The sequence below is a fragment of the Takifugu flavidus genome, chromosome 12 (assembly GCF_003711565.1).
Source record: "Takifugu flavidus isolate HTHZ2018 chromosome 12, ASM371156v2, whole genome shotgun sequence".
Classification (NCBI taxonomy): domain Eukaryota; kingdom Metazoa; phylum Chordata; class Actinopteri; order Tetraodontiformes; family Tetraodontidae; genus Takifugu; species Takifugu flavidus.
The window spans coordinates 493,502-511,978 of NC_079531.1; the positions used below are offsets into that span (position 1 = coordinate 493,502).

At 55.8% G+C, this 18,477-nt stretch overlaps 2 protein-coding genes and 2 long non-coding RNA genes across 9 annotated transcripts; 3 read left to right on the plus strand and 1 right to left on the minus strand.

The window, feature by feature from the left end:
- Positions 1 to 537: 537 nt before the first annotated feature.
- LOC130534967 (uncharacterized) lies at positions 538 to 3,115 on the minus strand. The gene is made up of 2 exons (XR_008953006.1): positions 1,911 to 3,115; positions 538 to 1,834 (listed from the first exon to the last, which is right to left on the minus strand). It is a non-coding gene; the product is annotated as an uncharacterized LOC130534967 (long non-coding RNA).
- LOC130534954 (ubiquitin carboxyl-terminal hydrolase 2-like) lies at positions 1,140 to 17,984 on the plus strand. 6 transcript variants are annotated; one of them, XM_057049678.1, is made up of 14 exons: positions 1,140 to 1,485; positions 3,303 to 3,392; positions 7,309 to 8,103; positions 13,987 to 14,037; positions 14,567 to 14,690; positions 14,830 to 14,941; positions 15,040 to 15,150; positions 15,289 to 15,353; positions 15,426 to 15,529; positions 15,884 to 15,961; positions 16,162 to 16,240; positions 16,392 to 16,496; positions 16,575 to 16,695; positions 16,881 to 17,984. In XM_057049678.1, the coding sequence occupies exons 3-14, from the start codon at positions 7,351 to 7,353 to the stop codon at positions 16,963 to 16,965; spliced, it is 1,788 nt and encodes a 595-aa protein (XP_056905658.1). In that variant the 5' UTR covers positions 1,140 to 1,485; positions 3,303 to 3,392; positions 7,309 to 7,350; the 3' UTR covers positions 16,966 to 17,984. The 6 variants fall into 6 exon arrangements, with proteins under 6 accessions (XP_056905658.1, XP_056905657.1, XP_056905655.1 ...); XM_057049675.1 differs by having other exon boundaries at positions 1,150 to 1,485; positions 15,881 to 15,961; XM_057049676.1 differs by lacking the exon at positions 1,140 to 1,485 and adding an exon at positions 3,110 to 3,197 and having other exon boundaries at positions 15,881 to 15,961.
- Positions 3,835 to 5,769, plus strand: LOC130534964 (translation initiation factor IF-2-like; the record flags this gene model as incomplete). Its single annotated transcript, XM_057049697.1, has 1 exon — positions 3,835 to 5,769. A coding segment is annotated over one exon (672 nt), but the record flags the coding sequence as incomplete, so codon positions are not given.
- On the plus strand, positions 8,110 to 9,213 carry LOC130534965 (uncharacterized). The gene is made up of 2 exons (XR_008953004.1): positions 8,110 to 8,869; positions 9,044 to 9,213. It is a non-coding gene; the product is annotated as an uncharacterized LOC130534965 (long non-coding RNA).
- Positions 17,985 to 18,477: the final 493 nt, after the last annotated feature.

An 18,477-nucleotide genomic window follows, 5' to 3' on the forward strand; every position in this document is an offset into this window, starting at 1 on the left:
CTTTTAACCACTATACTTGAATATAATGGACGTTGTGATGGAGGGATCGCCCCTTTCCTCCCGCTAGCGCTGCTTTAGCGTGGACGAGCATGAATCACAGCCATAGAAACCAGCAGCACCGCTGGCACCAAATAAACCCGTCCCTATTATTAGCACCACGTTTGCAGTGAAAATGTTATTATGGGGTGTTATTTATTAATTTATTGCATTTCCTTAGCATATTGTTCTTTTATTTGATGCATATTTATGGAAGAAAGCATTATGGTGTTTGTTATGTCATAAATGAATTGTGTTATTTTATTGACAGTATTGAAAACGGCCACTGTGATCATTCCTGTGAAAATAACCACCAACCAAATGGTGGGTTCCCCTGTCTGCTCACCCCTGAAGCAACGTTCTGGGAGACACTGTGGAGATTTAAGCTTCAGTTAAATCGGATGTTTAATCATGTCAAGCAGGCGTATTGGGGCATTTTTGGGGCACACACTTAGTAATTACTTAGTCCTAAAATCCATCAGTACATGATGATGGTTTAAATTTCTTGTTTTCAGGTATCACCTGTTAATAATGCAGAGTTTAAACACCTTCATTGCTTAAATATGCAACATGCGACGCTGGAGGATGTTGAATAGAACACGTGCAACTACTCTGAAAACTCCTAAAAATGGCAAAAGGTTCAATGTTATTACAGACTGTGGTTTAAGGCTTACACACAAGTAGTTTTTGAAATAAAATATGCCACACTTAACTCTTTATAATCAGTGGAAAGTAATAGAAAATGCATTTTAATAACCTGAAGTAAGACTGGTGTGTTTATTGGATAGATGGCAGTGATGATGTCATTGGACGGTGAATAAACGACTGTGGCTCCTTAGTGACGTGCTTGTTTCCTCCAGGAATCACTCTCAGCCATGATTTATGAGGAGACCCCTTAATTTCATATATACTCATTTAATCTGAGAATTATTAAAAGGTTTGTTTAAACTAGAAATAGTTTAAACATTCTATTTTAGTGCATTTGTCCTTTACCTACGTCCATTTAGACGCTAATTAAAGAATTATAACAAGTGAGAAACGTGTTGATTCTTCAGTTTTTCCCTTTTGTTTCTTAATGAAGGAACTCTCTGTGTTTACGTCCATTGCCATGGCGACGGTGTAGGGGGCGGGGTCCCGCCTCGGCTGGATGACGCTCGCGCGGAGGCACCGACCAATCAGAGAGCAGCTTCTTCGCCGGACTGACGTCACTCTTAAAGCGAGAAGAACCGTTAGATGATGGCCGGAGAGTCCGACTGCTCCGCGGCGGGAGCTGCGCTCCATTAACCGGGATTTCTTCACCCAAACAGCCCAAGAGCTGCAGGACTCTCCATCCGTGACGGCTCCTCGTCCGCCGCAGTTTATGTTGCGCTCTAAAAAACAGCTGAAACCAGCCGCAAAGATACTTTTGGGGGCGTCTCCGTGTCCGTTCGGATGAGCCACAACCGTGAGGTGAGTGCATTATTCGGCGACTGCAACCTCACTTAAACTTCTCAAATCTCGGTGGCATTCTTAGAACAAAAGGACAAGAGACTAATTTATTAAACTCTACCAGTCTTGCTATTGTTATTATTTAAACGCGCGAGCCTTGTGGGTTCTGGACCCCAAAAAGTTAATATTTTGTCGGGCAATCTGAGATGTCGCACCCTAAAATTCAAATGTGAAATACAGTCGGTAATAATAGAATATGATGTTTCTGTGAGACACTTGAGATGACACTGAGTCGGTGTGGCGCAGTAGTCCCGTCCGCACCAGCCTGAGGGAGCCACCTAGCCAGCTACCTAGCCACCTAGCCAGCTACCTAGCCACCTAGCCAGCTACCTAGCCACCTAGCCAGCCACCTAGCCAGCCACCTAGCCACCTACCTAGCCAGATACCTAGCCAGCTACCTAGCCACCTACCTAGCCACCTAGCCAGCTACCTAGCCAGCTACCTAGCCACCTAGCCAGCCACTCACCCAGCCAGCTACCTAGCCACCTAGCCAGCCACTCACCCAGCCAGCTACCTAGCCACCTAGCCAGCCAGCCAGCTACCTAGCCAGCCACTCACCTAGCCAGGTACCTAGCCAGCTACCTAGCCAGCCACTCACCTAGCCAGGTACCTAGCCAGCTACCTAGCCAGCCACTCACCCAGCCAGCCAGCCAGCTACCTAGCCAGCCACTCACCTAGCCAGCCACTCACCCAGCCACTCACCCAGCCAGGTACCTAGCCAGGTACCTAACCACCCACCTAACCAGCCAGCACTTCACTCGGTTATGCGACATGGTGGGCGCTAAGTTTCCCCAGCGTCCGCCTTCTCTCAGCCCCCTTCGTGGACCCTCTGCAGGCTCCTGCACCGCTGCCATTAGCCGGCAGCCCTCCGGGGGTCCGACCGGTCTGATCACGTGGGGAACGCGCACGCGCGCAGCGAACAGCCTCTCGGTGGCGTCCAGGCCATCGGCCCGGCGGGCGTGCCAGGGTGGCCCCTCCCCCGGTGGCGGTGCCCCGCACAGCGGCCTCCGCCCGGGGCTACCTCTGCCCTTCCCTGGGGCAAACGGCCGATGATCTGACTGGATGCGTTATGATTCAGGTCTTTCACAGGCTCAAGTCCTGGAGCTTGAAAAACCACAGAGGGATGAGAAATTCCAGTTTGCTCTGTGGAAGTGCGAAGCAGAGCAGAGGCGGGCACGGCCGTGCTGGATCCGGTGTCTCCGGCACCCGATCCGTGCGGCAGTGATAGTGGAGCGGATCGGTTACGCTCGAAGCTGCTCCTGGACCTGGCTGCTGCTCCCAGTAACGTGGTGTCGCCGGTGGCCCAGCAGCTGCTGGTGCGCAAGCCTGCTCGCTGCTCCTCTAAGAGCTCGCCGGAATTCCACGGAGTGTTAGGTGACCTGCAGAGGTCAGAGGTGACGCTATATTTACCGCTCTGTAACTGGAGCTGAGGCATTCTGGATCCCTCTGCTCCTGCTATCGCCTCACACTGGCTGCTGCACCCCCCCAGTGGCTCCCTGTGCCTCCCGTCCATTGGCCCGAGCACCCGGAACAGCCGGGAGAGCCCCTTCAGACCAACCTAAGCCCCCGCCACCTCCCTTTACTCTCCCAGTCCCCCTCTGTAGAAGCAGGACGACATCATTTTGGGAATTTTCTTTGCCTCGGGAATACTTTCTGCTGGGACATCCCATCAGGTGATATTTGTGGATCATGGTAGAAGATCTTTGGCGCAGCCTCTGCAGCAGATTGACCTGTAAAGCAGACGTTAAGGTTCGGTGACTACATGTGTGTCCCTGCAGGCGTCGTCGCTGAGTGCCTGCCCCGTGGGGGGGCAACAGTAGGATGAGCTGCCCCAGACTGGACTGACAGACCAGCCAGGGATCCAGCAGGTAGCCTATGGAAACATGTGGTACTGACGCAGCCGACGGGGCCACTGCTGCTTCTATAGCCGCTCACCAACACATGCTAACACATGCTAACACATGCTAACACATGCTAACAGATGCTAACAGATGCTGCTTCCTCTGTGGCTCCGGGTTCCCCCTGAATGCTTCGGGAGCGAGTCCTCCTCCTCTTCTCCCGTAGACAGAGGAGCTGAATGTTGCTCAGACCTGTGGCCAGTGGAGGCTGCAGCACATCGAGCTATTAGGACGGGGGGGGGGGGGGGGGGGGGGTAGTGGGTATTGGGGGGGGGGCATCAGTGTCATATTTTGAGGTATTTTTAGCTTCCAGGAACACTGAGTACAACTATTCATAGCTGGGGTGTCTGCTGATAAATCCCACAGTCTCCACATTAACTCCTGAAATCATTAACCTGCAATCAGGATTTAAGATCAGTCAGTGATTGTTGCTGTCTCAGAGGAGACCTGGGGGCCACAGGGCTGGAGATGGGCCCGCTGGGGGCCACAGGGGGGCCACAGGGCTGGAGATGGACCCGCTGGGGGCCACAGGGCTGGAGATGGACCCGCTGGGGGCCACAGGGCTAGAGATGGACCCACTGGGGGCCACAGGGCTGGAGATGGACCCGCTGGGGGCCAGTGGGCTGGAGATGGGCCCGCTGGGGGCCACAGGGCTAGAGATGGACCCACTGGGGGCCACAGGGCTGGAGATGGACCCGCTGGGGGCCAGTGGGCTGGAGATGGGCCCGCTGGGGGCCACAGGGGGGCCACAGGGCTGGAGATGGACCCGCTGGTGGCCAGTGGGCTGGAGATGGACCCGCTGGGGGCCACAGGGCTGGAGATGGACCCGCTGGGGGCCAGTGGGCTGGAGGTGGACCCGCTGGGGGCCACAGGGCTGGAGATGGACCCGCTGGGGGCCAGAGGGCTAGAGATGGACCCGCTGGGGGCCAGTGGGCTGGAGGTGGACCCGCTGGGGGCCAGAGGGCTAGAGATGGACCCGCTGGGGGCCAGTGGGCTGGAGGTGGACCCGCTGGGGGCTGCTTTGCCCCCCCTCCCCGTAACAACATGTAATGAGACCAACTTTGGGCGTGTTGAACCTGTTTAGGGCTCCTGTGATCCGCGGTGTGAAGCGGGGCCCTGTAGACGGTGACTAGCAGCCTGGTTAACCCGTAGTTCCCTGGTCTCGGCGGTGACTAGCAGCCTGGTTAACCCGTAGTTCCCTGGTCTCGGCGGTGACTAGCAGCCTGGTTAACCCTTAGTTCCCTGGTCTCAGCGGTGACTAGCAGCCTGGTTAACCCGTAGTTCCCTGGTCTCGGCGGTGACTAGCAGCCTGGTTAACCCTTAGTTCCCTGGTCTCAGCGGTGACTAGCAGCCTGGTTAACCCGTAGTTCCCTGGTCTCAGCGGTGACTAGCAGCCTGGTTAACCCTTAGTTCCCTGGTCTCGGCGGTGACTAGCAGCCTGGTTAACCCGTAGTTCCCTGGTCTCAGCGGTGACTAGCAGCCTGGTTAACCCGCAGTATCCTGGTCTCAGCGGTGACTAGCAGCCTGGTTAACCCTTAGTTCCCTGGTCTCGGTGGTGACTAGCAGCCTGGTTAACCCTTAGTTCCCTGGTCTCAGCGGTGACTAGCAGCCTGGTTAACCCTTAGTTCCCTGGTCTCGGCGGTGACTAGCAGCCTGGTTAACCCTTAGTTCCCTGGTCTCAGCGGTGACTAGCAGCCTGATTAACCCTTAGTTCCCTGGTCTCAGCGGTGACTAGCAGCCTGATTAACCCGTAGTTCCCTGGTCTCAGCGGTGACTAGCAGCCTGATTAACCCGTAGTTCCCTGGTCTCAGCGGTGACTAGCAGCCTGATTAACCCGTAGTTCCCTGGTCTCAGCGGTGACTAGCAGCCTGGTTAACCCGTAGTTCCCTGGTCTCAGCGGTGACTAGCAGCCTGGTTAACCCGTAGTTCCCTGGTCTCAGCGGTGACTAGCAGCCTGGTTAACCCTTAGTTCCCTGGTCTCAGCAGTGACTAGCAGCCTGGTTAACCCTTAGTTCCCTGGTCTCAGCGGTGACTAGCAGCCTGGTTAACCCGTAGTTCCGCTCTGAATCGGCCCTTCTGCTACTTTTAAATCAGGTTGTATTTTGTCAGGGCAAACAGACGGAGCTTGTTGCTGTGGTAACCATGACAACTGCTGGTTAACAGCACCTCAGGGGAGGCCTAAATGCAGCGTAGCCAGAGAGCACATGCTAGTGTGTGTGCTGTTGTTTCCATGGCGACACTGAAGCAAAGTGTATAGTTGCTTTTTTCTTATCAGTCCTGCTCTCTGTGGTGGTCCCCCCTCTGGAGGAGGGCAGGAGGCAGCGAGGGGAGCCGGGGGGCAACGCTGGGCCTGGTGGGGCTCTGGGGGCGGGGCTCTGGGGGCGGGGCTCTGGGGGCGGGGCTCTGGGGCGGCCCGCCCGCCTGCAGCTCCAGATCCATACTCTGAATTATTGATCGCTCTGTGGTCACAGCGAGGAAGATGCTGGGGGAGGAAGCCATAGAGACCCGGAAGAGGGGAAATTACCGAGGAGAAATGACAGTTAGGGGCAAAGCCGTGTCCCCGGAAGGGGGGGGGGGGGCAGGAAAAGAGGAAAGGTTGAGGGGCAGATCACAGACATCAGCTGTACTGTAAATGAAGCCGGCCCAGACGAGCATCAGCAGCTCTTTTATTTATTCAGAGGCTGCTGAGCCTCTGCACCACCTGGCAGCAGCCCAGGGAACTCATCCGCCACATTTCTTCTTCTATGCCTCTTTTCCCACTTGATGTTCCAATTTGTAGCTGCTGGAGCCGTGAGCAGCATTTAAAGCTCAACACGAGCTGATGGGCGCTACTGCAGGAGGCTTTCTGTGGGGTTCTGAGGGAGGCTTTAGCATCAGACAGCTTTATTGTGTCACGCACAACAAAACATGCTCCCTTAAAGCCAGTATTGTCTAACGTTGAAAGGCTTTTGGTGGATTTGTGAGGGTTGAAGCAGCAGTAGCGTAGCAGCAGTAGCGTAGCAGCACCGTAGCAGCAGCACCGTAGCAGCAGCAGCGTAGCAGCAGTAGCGTAGCAGCAGCACCGTAGCAGCAGCACCGTAGCAGCAGCACCGTAGCAGCAGCACCGTAGCAGCAGCAGCACCGTAGCAGCAGCAGCGTAGCAGCAGCAGCGTAGCAGCAGCAGCGTAGCAGCGGCACCGTAGCAGTGGCAGCGTAGCAGCACCGTAGCAGCAGCACCATAGCAGCAGCACCGTAGCAGCAGCACCGTAGCAGCAGCAGCGTAGCAGCAGCACCGTAGCAGCAGTACCGTAGCAGCAGTAGCGTAGCAGCAGCAGCACCGTAGCAGCAGCAGCACCGTAGCAGCAGCAGCGTAGCAGCAGCAGCGTAGCAGCAGTACCGTAGCAGCAGTAGCGTAGCAGCAGCAGCAGCGTAGCAGCAGCACCGTAGCAGCAGTACCGTGGCAGCAGTAGCGTAGCAGCAGCAGCGTAGCAGCAGCAGCAGTAGCGTAGCAGCAGTAGCGTAGCAGCAGCAGCACCGTAGCAGCAGCACTGTAGCAGCAGCAGCGTAGCAGCAGCAGCGTAGCAGCAGCAGCGTAGCAGCAGCAGCACCGTAGCAGCAGCACCGTAGCAGCAGCAGTAGCGTAGCAGCAGCACCGTAGCAGCAGTACAGCAGCAGCAGCAGCGTAGCAGCAGCAGCGTAGCAGCAGCAGCGTAGCAGCAGCAGCAGCAGCACCGTAGCAGCAGCACTGTAGCAGCAGTAGCGTAGCAGCAGCACCGTAGCAGCAGCAGTAGCGTAGCAGCAGTAGCGTAGCAGCAGCAGCAGTACCGATCGTGCTAGCATTGAGACGCTGCTATGCTAAGTATTGATTTGCTGATGGACTAATGCTTGTCTACTCTTGTGGTTGCAGTCCACGCAGCCTTTCAGAGGCGGCTGACAGAGCAGCGCTAGCATGTCGCGCCTCTCCTCCACGGCCAAGCGCTACGCAGGCTCCTCCTACTCCGGCCACTACGGCTCCTACAGCTCCTCCCTGACTCCGGGCCTGGGCTCCTACGGTGAGCGGGACCGGCTGTCCTCCTACATCTCTCCCGTGTCCTCTACCTCTTCCTCGGGCTACTGCTCCTCCAACTATCTGAGCAGCTCCACCGCCCGCAGCCGCAACTACAGCACCTTGTCGGACCCGGACCGCGACCGTGGCCGGACCGTCCCCCGCACCGACATCCTCGGGAGCAGCAGCAGCCGGCGGAGCGAGAGCCTCAGCAGGACGCCCGTTAAGAGCTGCAGGGAGTCGGGACTCAGCGGGGGGGCGTCCTACGCTTGCTACAGCTCGTACCCTTCATCCTCCGCCCCGTCCAGCTACCTCTCCTCCTCACCGGCGGCCTCGGGCATCTCGCTGTCCCGGCGAAGATCCGTCTCCCAGAGCGACCTGAGCAGAGACTTGGCGTCCCTGGGCCTCGGCGACGCCTCCTCCTCCTCCAGCCCCTCGTCTTCAGCCCTGCGGAGCTACCGCAGTCGCACCAGCGATGTCTCCACTTCCTACGGCTCCACTTCCCGCCCGGCCTATTCAGGCCTCTCGCGGAGCGCCACTCAGGAGGGCCTCTCGCGGAGCTCCACCCTGGAGACCTTTGGCGGCAGCAGCAGAAGCTACAGCGCCTCGGCGTGGGAGCCCGGCAGCACCGGGGGTCCGGCCTCCCCCAGCAGGGCGGTAAGAGCCTCCCCTGTGTGTCTGCATGTCAGCCTGTATTGTGTGTGTGCCCTCATCACTGTTGGGGGGTGGTGAGTCCTCTGGCTCTATCCACGGGACAAAAGAGGGGCCGGACGAGTTCTTATTGTTCCGGTCTCAGTTTAATGTTACTGTCCGGTCCAGACTGTGGCTGGAAGGTTCCGAGCAGCAGTCCCGACCCCTTTGGGCCCCTGCAGTCACTCCGACAGCCCGACATTTTCACCCTTTCTTGCCTATTTTGCACCAATAATTCGAGCCCCAACGTGATGTCATCATCCGAGAGTGGCGGCGCGTGCTCGGATGATGCGCGCCGCGTTTGCGTGCGTTGGACGTGGACGTGGACGTGGACGTGGACGTGGACGTGGCGAGCAGCTGGAACGGCATTTTCATTTACCGTCCAGCCGTTAAAGTTAGGTTGATAAACATCCAGGCCAAGGATCAAGCGGCGGATTTTCCCAGATTTGGGAAACATGAAGCATGAAGCATCAGGTAAGAGCCTCAAATATAGTAATTCCAATAATTATCACGCACATGTTCATTACCAAACGTCTGCAGTCATGATGGCAGTAAAATAATGAAGCAGTTTAGTCAGTTAATGATATCCAGAAATAGCCATTCTGCTTTTTTAGCCATTCCCAGAAAGTTGTCCAGCGCAGTTTCACAGGAAACTCACTTTTGATCCGTCCCTCCAGGAACCAACGCTCCTCTCAACCACAGCAGAAGGTGGAGGAGAGCCTCAGGAGAGCAGGTACCTGCCTTCACCTTTGACCCCTGAACCAAGAGATTAAACCACAGCCTGTTTTAGTCAGTAATAGATCATTAATAGAGCGAATGTATGGTTGGGACGGTGGTTACACAACACCAGCTCAGGATTCCTTTACCATGTTGTGTCACTGACTACACGTTTTTCTAATTTGAACAGATCCGTGGCCCTGGCGTCTGAGGGCCCCCACGCTGGTGAAGGAGACGCTCGGGATGATTGTTGCTGGTTGTACATTTCCACCAGTGGAAAAGTTGTTAGGGTTAGGGTGTTTGAACCACACGGGGGCGCTGTTGCCCAAGTTAACTTTACAGCATTAAAATGATCCACGAGTTTTTAATGTGCCTTTTATTTGGTGGACAGTCTTAAAATGTCACTTCTTTTTGGATTTAATGCTACATTCATTCTTCATTATTCTCGAGCCGCCACCCAGCAGGTCGTTACCACAACTGAATGATGTGTATGTTAGCGGGTCCAGGAGGTAGATGACGCGTAACCGTGGCAACCTGAGCCCCCCGCCGAGCAACGTAACGTGTTACACAACCTAAACTGAGCTCAAGATGAGGGTCGGCCTGTGACAGTGGGTATTCCTGGACCACGATGATGCAGGACCCACTGACCCACTTTAGATCAGCACTAGCTGGGATCAATGGAGCAGAGGAGGGATCAGAGGAGGGATCAGAGGAGGATGGAAGAGGTCACAAGTGTGTGTGTGTGTGTGTGTGTGTGTGTGTGTGTGTGTGTGTGTGTGCGTGTGTGTGTGCGTGTGTTGACCTGATTCACCGTGTCACTGCAGTCATCTGTCAGCTTTATTAAATTCAGATTCAGCCACGACCCGATCCAGATGAACCAGAAACGTGATCATCTTTGGGTCCTGGTGTTCTCAGCTTTTCACACACACTCCTGAACTCTCCGACACACACACTCCTGAACTCTCCCACACACACACTCCTGAATCTCCCACACACACACTCTTGAACTCTCCCACACACACACTCCAAAATCAGCCCGGTCAGCATTAACTGGGGGGGAAGAACGTCCCGTACGGTGCCGACAGTAAGTGTTCTGGAATGTTGGTACAGGCCTCCGTCAACTGTCAGGCTGATATGGCCCATTTAGATTAGTGAGAGCTGTTTCCATGGCGACTGTTGGCTGGCTCCTCCTAGATTTTGCTGCTTTGTCCCATTTATTATGACAGCAAATCCCTGTTAGCGTCAGACATCAGGAAACAGACCCTGACCCTGACCCTGACCCTGCCCCCGACCCTGACCCCGACCCCAACCCTGACCCCAACCCTGACCCCAACCCCGACCCTGACCCTGACCCCGACCCCGCTCCCCAGCTCACCCTGTTCAGCCCGGAATGTGTCCGTCGCACTATTTGTTGTGAACACACACGTGAGCTGCATCCTCACACCCCGGGGCCGGCCCTGGGTCCAGGTCACTGGGTCCGGACCTGGGACCAGCCCTGGGACCAGCCCTGGTCCGGCCCCGGGTCCAGGTCACTGGTAGTACCCCACAGACTTCACTCTGAAGGGTTAGGGTTAGGGTTAGGTGTGAGGAGTGGGACAACCACCAACTCTTCTACATTTATGTGTAAGGATCAAAGAGATCAGAGAGATCAAAGAGATCAGAGAGCAGCCCGTTGGTGCTTGTGAACCAGCCACATTTGGGTCCTTCTGGAGCCACCTACAGTCGTCCAGGTTCAGAACACCATTAAAGATTCGAGCATTTAATTTTGGAGGTGTTCGCTGCAGCATCTGGGTCCGGTTCCGGTTCCGGTTCTCCTCCTACACGCGTGGCGGCTGGCAGGCTTGTTGTCCTGATCACCAGTCTCCTTGGGTCGCAGCACCAGCAGGGCGACTTATGACGTAGGCCGCGGCCCTGGAGGCGGCCGCTGACGTCAGGCGTAGGCGGTGGAGGGGGCGGGGCCTCCCCTCAGCGGGGACTCGGTGCGTGCGCGTTATCACAGAGGCTGAAGGTGCACGAAGGATCGCGTCCCCGGTCCATACCAGTGGTTCCAGTCAGATTCTCGCGTCGCTTTGCGCGCTTTTCTGCCGCTTTAGCCGCGTTGGAGCTGCGGCCACGCGCAGGTTTGCGTGACCGGGACCAGGTTCCAGGAATGGCTGAATAACCGAGCGGCAGCAGAGAAGCCCCCGCCGCAGCGTCCCCCGCCCCCGCCGCTCGCCCAGCAGCATGCCCAGCCTGCGCCAGTCGTACACGGTCACCGTCCCCGAGGAGCCGCCGGCCGCCGCCTTCCCCTTCCTGAAGCCGGACGCGCGGAGGAAGGGCAGCGTGTCCGGCTCCGCGCTGGTCTCCACCTTCGTCGGGCTCATCATCCACCAGGCCAGGGTAAGAACCGCTGTCCAGCAGAAGGGTCCCGGACCCGGTTATTGCTCGGACCCGGTGTCGCAGGAGGAAACCCGGGCTCCTGCACGCGCTTATGTAACGCGCTTATGTATGTTAATCCGCCTCGCGCACCGCGGCTGCTCGTGAGTTCGCATTTGACCGGGAAAGGCACCGAAATGCGGGTGTTTTCTGCCCCATCGGGAGCTCTGGGTCCAGGACTTAAAGCTTTTATTGATCTGACCCCCCGGTCCTGGACCCCCCAGGTGACCCTTCACCGCTGGGTTTTTCCATCCTATAATTTCCCCAGCGATCACATGTGGAGGAATGCTTCGGTTTGCCCCGCCACCTTGCTGCTGCCCGCGCGTGCACGTGTTCTTTGGCTCCAGAGTCCAGCCAACAACCACGTTTGTGTTACGCAACACACTCACATCAGTTGTAGCTCCTCCCACCGCCCCCCCCCCCCTCTGCCAGGGAAGAGCCTTCACATTAGGGGGGTCTGCATGGGTCTGTTTCCTTTCATCTTCCAGAGATGCGGCTTTGATCCTTCAGCAGCAGCTGTATGACACCTGTATGCACTATACATATATATATACATATATATATACATATATATATAGGTCATATACTGCCTGGCAGAGGTCGGTGCTCCCACAGCTGTTTTTGTGGATGGAAGTTTGTACATCTAACCACCCATACCCCCCCCCCCCACACACACACACACACACACACCAGCATTCATTATATCGCCCGTGGACGTTTGATTCTTCGGTGCTTTGCTACAGCGTCCCTGGTGCTGGTGGGGGTGGGGGGTGATAGTGGTGGGTGTGTGTGTGTGTGTGTGTGTGTGTGGGGGGGGGGTGGTGGTGGGTGTGTGTGTGGGGGGGGGGGGGACGTCCTCACGGCTGAACAGCACATGAAAGTGCAACAACAGAGCTGTTATGTAACGAACCAGCACGGTTCTGTTGTGATCGCTCCGCTGGGGTGATCAGGGATTATGTCACATGTCCCGTGGTCCCGTGGGGGGGGGGGGGGGGGTCCTGGCAGCCACAGGCTGCACTTCTGTTTACTTGTTTGTGTGCGAGTGTGAGAATGTGATGTCCGTTCTCCATCAGATGAAGCCCAACGTGTGTGTTGTGTAAGCAGAGCGTCACCTCTGCTTCCTCTGAGCGGTGGCAGCCAACGAGGGGGGGGGGGGTCAGAACAGCAGGTTCTGTCGCTGCCCCTCACACCAGCAGCCAATGGGGGGGGGGCGGGTCAGAACAGCAGGTTCTGTCGCTGCCCCTCACACCAGCAGCCTTCCTGGGGCGGCCCTGTTAGGAGCAGGTCCCAGCAGCAGAAGCTGCTCTCTCTCCAGAGAGGGAGGGGGGTCCTGTGCCCCCCCCACCCACCCCCACCCCCCCACCCCCACTGAAGAGCTTTAGGTCTGACCTGCTGTTCCTGTTCCTGATAAACATCAGCTGCTGTCGGAGCGTCACGCTTCATGCTTCACATTCCTGAAGGATCAACACCCAACCACCTGCCAGTCTTCTGGGGGGGGGGGGGGCAGAGCAAACACGTTCTCTCCTCTTCTGGGACCGTTTTCCTTCCAGCTCATCTTATTCCCAGTTTTGGGAAGCGGCTCAGCCAGAGGAATGTTTTTAACTGTGACCGTTCTGGTCTCAGAAGAGTAAAGGTGCTAAAGTGGTTCTGTGCTTCTAGCATTGATGAATGGAGCATTTATTCAGTTACACACGCGCACACACGCACACACGCACACACACACACACACACACACGCACACACACGCGCGCACACACACACACACACACAGACACACACTGCAACATCTTGTTGCCGTGACATCACCACGTCCTTTTGCTAACTTTTCAATCTGGCCAAAAAAATAAATAAAGAAGTGAGAGCGGCGTTGCTATGGAGACAGGGCCGGCGAGTGCGGTGACGTCTGCCCGCCCGGCCCACAGATCCGCCAATGGCGAGCGGACAAACGGGCTTCAGCAGGAGCAAAGCTGCTATTTTTGTGGCGCCGTTACTCAGCAGAGTGCAACAAAGTCCTTGGTGCAGCGGCAGCAGCAGGTCACACGTTGTGTGTGTGACCTGTGACCTTTGCCCTCCAACGGGCCCAGCTGGCGCTCCTCTCTAGCAGTTCTACGTCCGCCCTCATTCCTCGGATCTCCTCCCGCTTCCCTGCTGTTAATAACTGGGGGTGTTGCTCCTCACCAGACCCAGATGTGGGTCTCTAACCTCAGCCGGTGCTGTGTCACAACACAGGAGCAGCATCTCTGATTGTTGGGCGGAGGTTGTGTAATTGTGCGTCTGATCCCGAGTCCTATTCCAGCCACGCACTTACGTAACCGCACAACTTGCGTAATCATCTTTAGCTCCGCGAGGTCGGCAGGTTTCAGCATCTTTGCAGTTTCAGAGCGTGACGGCGTTGTTAAGCCTCCTCACGGTGCCGCCATCCCACGTTATCAGGATGTGGGAGCGGTTGCTAGGAGACCAACTGGTGCGTCTGATGACGACTGGGCTCCTCTGAAGGCCAGAGGAGCCCAGTCGTCCCCAGACAGACACATCCACTGTGGAGAAAGATCACATGGTTGTCAGCAGATCGTCTGTATTCGAACTGCTCGTTAGCAGTTCAGGGAGGGTTGGCTCCTCCTCTTATACGGCGCCGATGGGCCGGTCTTCACACACACCTGTAAACAGCTTCCAAATGTCTGAGTGGATCAACTCATCACGATTTCTCCTCTTATTTTTCAGAATTCAAAGAGCGCCCAGGGCCTGGTGGGTCTGAAAAACCTGGGAAACACGGTGAGTCCAGCAGCCGTGAGAGCGTGTGTGTGTGTGTGTGTGTGTGTGTCAGTGAGTGTGTGTGTGAGAGCGTGAGAGCGTGTGTGTGTGTGTCAGTGAGTGTGTGTGTGAGAGTGTGTGTGTTTCTGCTCGTCTAATCACAGAATCCTAGAGCTCTGACCTTATGGACCGGGGACAAGTCGCTCGCTCTCAGACTGGTTTGATCCGCCCAGACCGCACATGCCTGACGTGGTCACATGATCACGTGGTCACGTGCACAACGTGGTCACATGCACAACGTCCAGAAAGAGACCCGTAAACACGGAATCAGAAAGCTGGATGTTTTGCAACCGGAGATTTTTCTGGGAACTGTTTGTTTGTCCGATGGGGTGAAACAACGTCGCCCTGTTTAGAGCAGCTCGCCTCTGCTCCAGGGACAGCGCTGTTTTCAGAACACTCAGTTGCCAGGCAACAAGTGGAGACAGGGTTCCCGGAGTTGTGTGTGTGGCACCGGTTCCTGCTGTGACCGGACGGTGTGTGTCTCCTGCAGTGCTTCATGAACAGCATCCTCCAGTGTCTCAGCAACACTCACAGCCTGCGAGATTACTGCCTGCACAGCCTGCACCGCCGAGACCTTAGCACCACCAGCCGCACCAACACCGCGCTCATGGAAGGTGAGGGGGCTCCGGGGGGGTCCAGGGGGGGTCCAAGGGCTCCAGGGGGCTCCGGGGGGATCCAGGGGGGCTCCAGGGGGGCTCCAGGGGGCTCCAGGGGCTCCAAACCACAGTTCACCTCCCGTTCTGTTGCTGCTAGAGTTCGCCAAGCTGATCCAGACCATGTGGGCGGCGTCCAGCAGCGAGGCCGTCAGCCCGTCCGAGTTCAAGACGCAGATCCAGCGCTACGCTCCCAGATTCGTGGGTTACAAGTAAGCTGCCGTCACGGAGATCGGGTCAGGAAACGTGTGGAGGTTCTGAGAGGTTCTGAGAGGTTCTGAGAGGTTCTGAGAGCCCGTCTGCTTCACAGCCAACAGGACGCTCAGGAGTTCCTGCGCTTCCTGCTGGACGGGCTGCACAACGAGGTCAACAGGGTCACCGTCAGGCCCAGGGGGAGCGTCGAGGACTTGGACCACCTCCCGTGAGTAGCGTGAGGGTTAGGGTTAGGTCAGGTTAGGTTAGGTTAGGGTTAACCTAACCTGACCTAACCTAACCTGACCCTCACAGAGGATCAACCCTGGCCGGCTCTTCCATCTAAGGCTCCCTCTGTTTGCTTTAGGGATGAAGAGAAAGGAAAGAAGATGTGGAGTAAATATTTAGAAAGAGAAGACAGTAAAATCGTGGGTAAGTGCCCCCCCCCCCCGTGTGTTATTATGGTCTGTTCCTGGGTGGATAATGGAAGCTGCTGTCCTCCAGACTTATTTGTTGGGCAGCTGAAGAGCTCGCTGACCTGCAGCCACTGCGGCTTCTGCTCCACCGTGTTCGACCCCTTTTGGGATCTGTCGCTCCCCATCGCCAAGGTGAGCGCGCACGTGAGTGAAGGTCAGCGCACGTCTGGCCCTCAGCAGGTCTCAGGGATGATGAGGAGCCACACTAACCACCAGCTCTTCATTTCCCTTCCTGTTTCTCCTGTGTGTGTGTGTGTGTCTGTGTGTGTGTGTGTGTGGCTGTGTGTGTGTGTGTGTGTGTGTGTGTGTGTGTGTGTGTGTGTGTGTTGTGTGTGTGTGTGTCTGTGTGTGTGTGTGTGTGTCTGTGTGTGTGTGTGTGTGTGTGTCTGTCTGTGTGTGTGTGTGTGTGTGTGTGTGTCTGTGTGTGTGTGTGTGTGTGTTGTGTGTGTGTGTGTGTGTGTGTCTGCCTCCATGTCTGCTCAGAAGGGCTACGGTGAGGTGAGTCTGATGGACTGCATGCGGCTCTTTACCAAAGAAGACATTCTGGACGGCGACGAGAAGCCGGTAGGCAGCACCGGGGGTGTTGGGGGGTGTTGGAGGGACGTCGGGGGGGGGTCGGGGGGGGGTCGGGGGGGGGTCGGGGGGACATCGGGGGGGTGTCGGGGGGGGTCGGGGGGGGGGTCGGGGGGGGGGTCGGGGGGGGGTCGGGGGGGTGTCGGGCCTCTTTTCTCCTGGCTGCTGCACTCACACTCGTGTTCTCGCAGACGTGTTACAGATGCAAAGCCCGGAGGAGATGCACGAAGAAGTTCATGATCCAGAAGTTCCCCAGGATCTTAGTGCTGCGTATCCTTCTCTGAGCCAGCAGGGCTGTGAAGCGTTGCACAGACGTGCACAGACGTGCACAGACGTGCGCAGATGTGCACAGACGTGCACAGACGTGCACAGACGTGCACAGATGTTCCTGGCAGATGTTCCTTGACTCAGTCCCGTCCAGACCTGAAGCGTTTCTCTGAAGCACGGCGAACCAGCAAACTGTCCACCTTTGTTAACTTCCCCATGAAGGACCTGGACCTGCGGGAGTTTTCTCCTGAGAACAGCAGTAAGGGGGGGGCAGATGGGCCCGGCCTGGAGGACCTGCTCCTGGATTTCCCTCATTTCTCTTTGTCTCTCGTTGCAGCAAATGCAGTCTACAACCTTTATGCAGTGTCCAACCACTCAGGCACCACGATGGGGGGCCACTACACAGCTTACTGTCGCAACCCCAGCTCGGGAGAATGGTACACCTTTAATGACTCCAGGTACCTTCATCATCATCTCCGTCACAGAATCTGAGTCCAGGCAGAAGCTCGTGACCTTGGGCCGGTCGTGAGAGCTCACCTGCTCCTGCTGGAGCTCCTGACAGAGCAGAGAGCCTCTCACATCTGTTGATATCAGCCGTAAAAACCTGCCCTCTCTCATCGGCCCCTCACCTCTCTCCCTCTAGAGTAACGCCAATGTCCTCCAGCCAAGTGCGCAGCAGCGACGCCTATGTCCTGTTCTACGAGCTCGCCACCTCCTCGCGCATGTGAGGATTCCTGGAGGACGGCGGCGCGATGACAGCGAGGCGGTGCCCAGGCCTCCCTCTGATTGTATTTGGTTCACACACGTACCCACAAAGACCCACGAGCCACCAGGCTGGAGGCTAGAGAGGCTGGATTTAGCCCTGATCCACAAGACCCCAGTGTGTGTGTGTGTGTGTGTGTGTGTGTGTGTGTGTGTGTGTGCGTGTGTGTGTGTGTGTGTGTGTGTGTGTGCACGGCAGACTAGCACAGGGCAATAATAACTCTCTATGCACTGCAAAAACACCCTCCTGATGCGCCTTCTGCTCCTCATCTCTCGTCCACCCGAGAGGTTTTTCTGCTTCGGACTGATGTTCCTGCGCTGTGTTCTGTCTCACCCCCCCCCCCCCTTTGAACTGTGTGTGATGAAATGTGCGCACGTTTCCCTATCGGGGCTGCTCTCAGACCACCGGCCCTGCTGGTCCGGTTCCCCTCCATCGCCCACCTGCACCTCGACACGCCCGCGTCTCCTCTGGGGTTCCTGGGAGGCCGGTGGCACTGTGAGCGTTCCGTGGTCGGGAGGACGACCCTCCGCTGTTGTTCCTGTTTCTGCTGCGTGTGGCTGCTACTGATGCGTTCAAAAGTGCTGTGAATGGACGAGTGAACAGTTCAGATCTGCTGACGTGAGGTGACGGTGGATCATGTGACGGTGGATCATGTGACGGTGGATCATGTGACGGTGGATCATGTGACGGCCCTCATGAGGACGTTCCCTCTCTGGTTTCATGCCATTGAACAATAAGAATGTTTTCATGAATAAAAACACACTATATCTGTATATTTTTATATCCTGATGCAATATAGAGAATGTACTTCAATGGTGCTGAAAACGACCCGTAACTGTTTTAGTTGGTTTGTTTCCCGTCTCAGGAGAGACAGAAAGCGATTATTTATGCTGACAGGTGAAAATGTGAAGAGTCACACTTTTTGACGGTGGCAGTCAAACACTCGAGTATCTGAATATATATGAATAAACGTTATCAAGAGGCTGCTTTTACCACTTTGTCTTCCTTTCATGATATTCTACAATGAAATGTGTGTGTTTCATGGTACAGTTTAGAGTGTAATTGATGCAGAAAATCAGTTTAGACATTTTACCCAGTTATAATAAAATCTATTTTAATATTTAAATATAAGAGGACGTCATACCTATTATTACTCACTTTTTGCACAACTTTAGTGACAAAGCTTTTTAAATGAATTCCTGCTGCAGTTATTAAAGAAAGTAAAGACATGTTACTTCACTAAACCTTTGTAAACCTTGTTTACATGCTTCATTTTATCTGACACAAAGAAACTGTTGCATCCGTCCATGAACATAACTGGCCTGAGGTCCTATTTCAGTGTTTCTTCCTCATTTTGTTCTTCTTTCATCTTTTTCTGCAAAGCTACGCGTGTCACTTTAGGGGTCACACGCAGAGTTTTGGAGGTTGTTTTGACCTGACTGAAAAGAAAAGAAAAATAGAAGGGCCAGGAATAAAG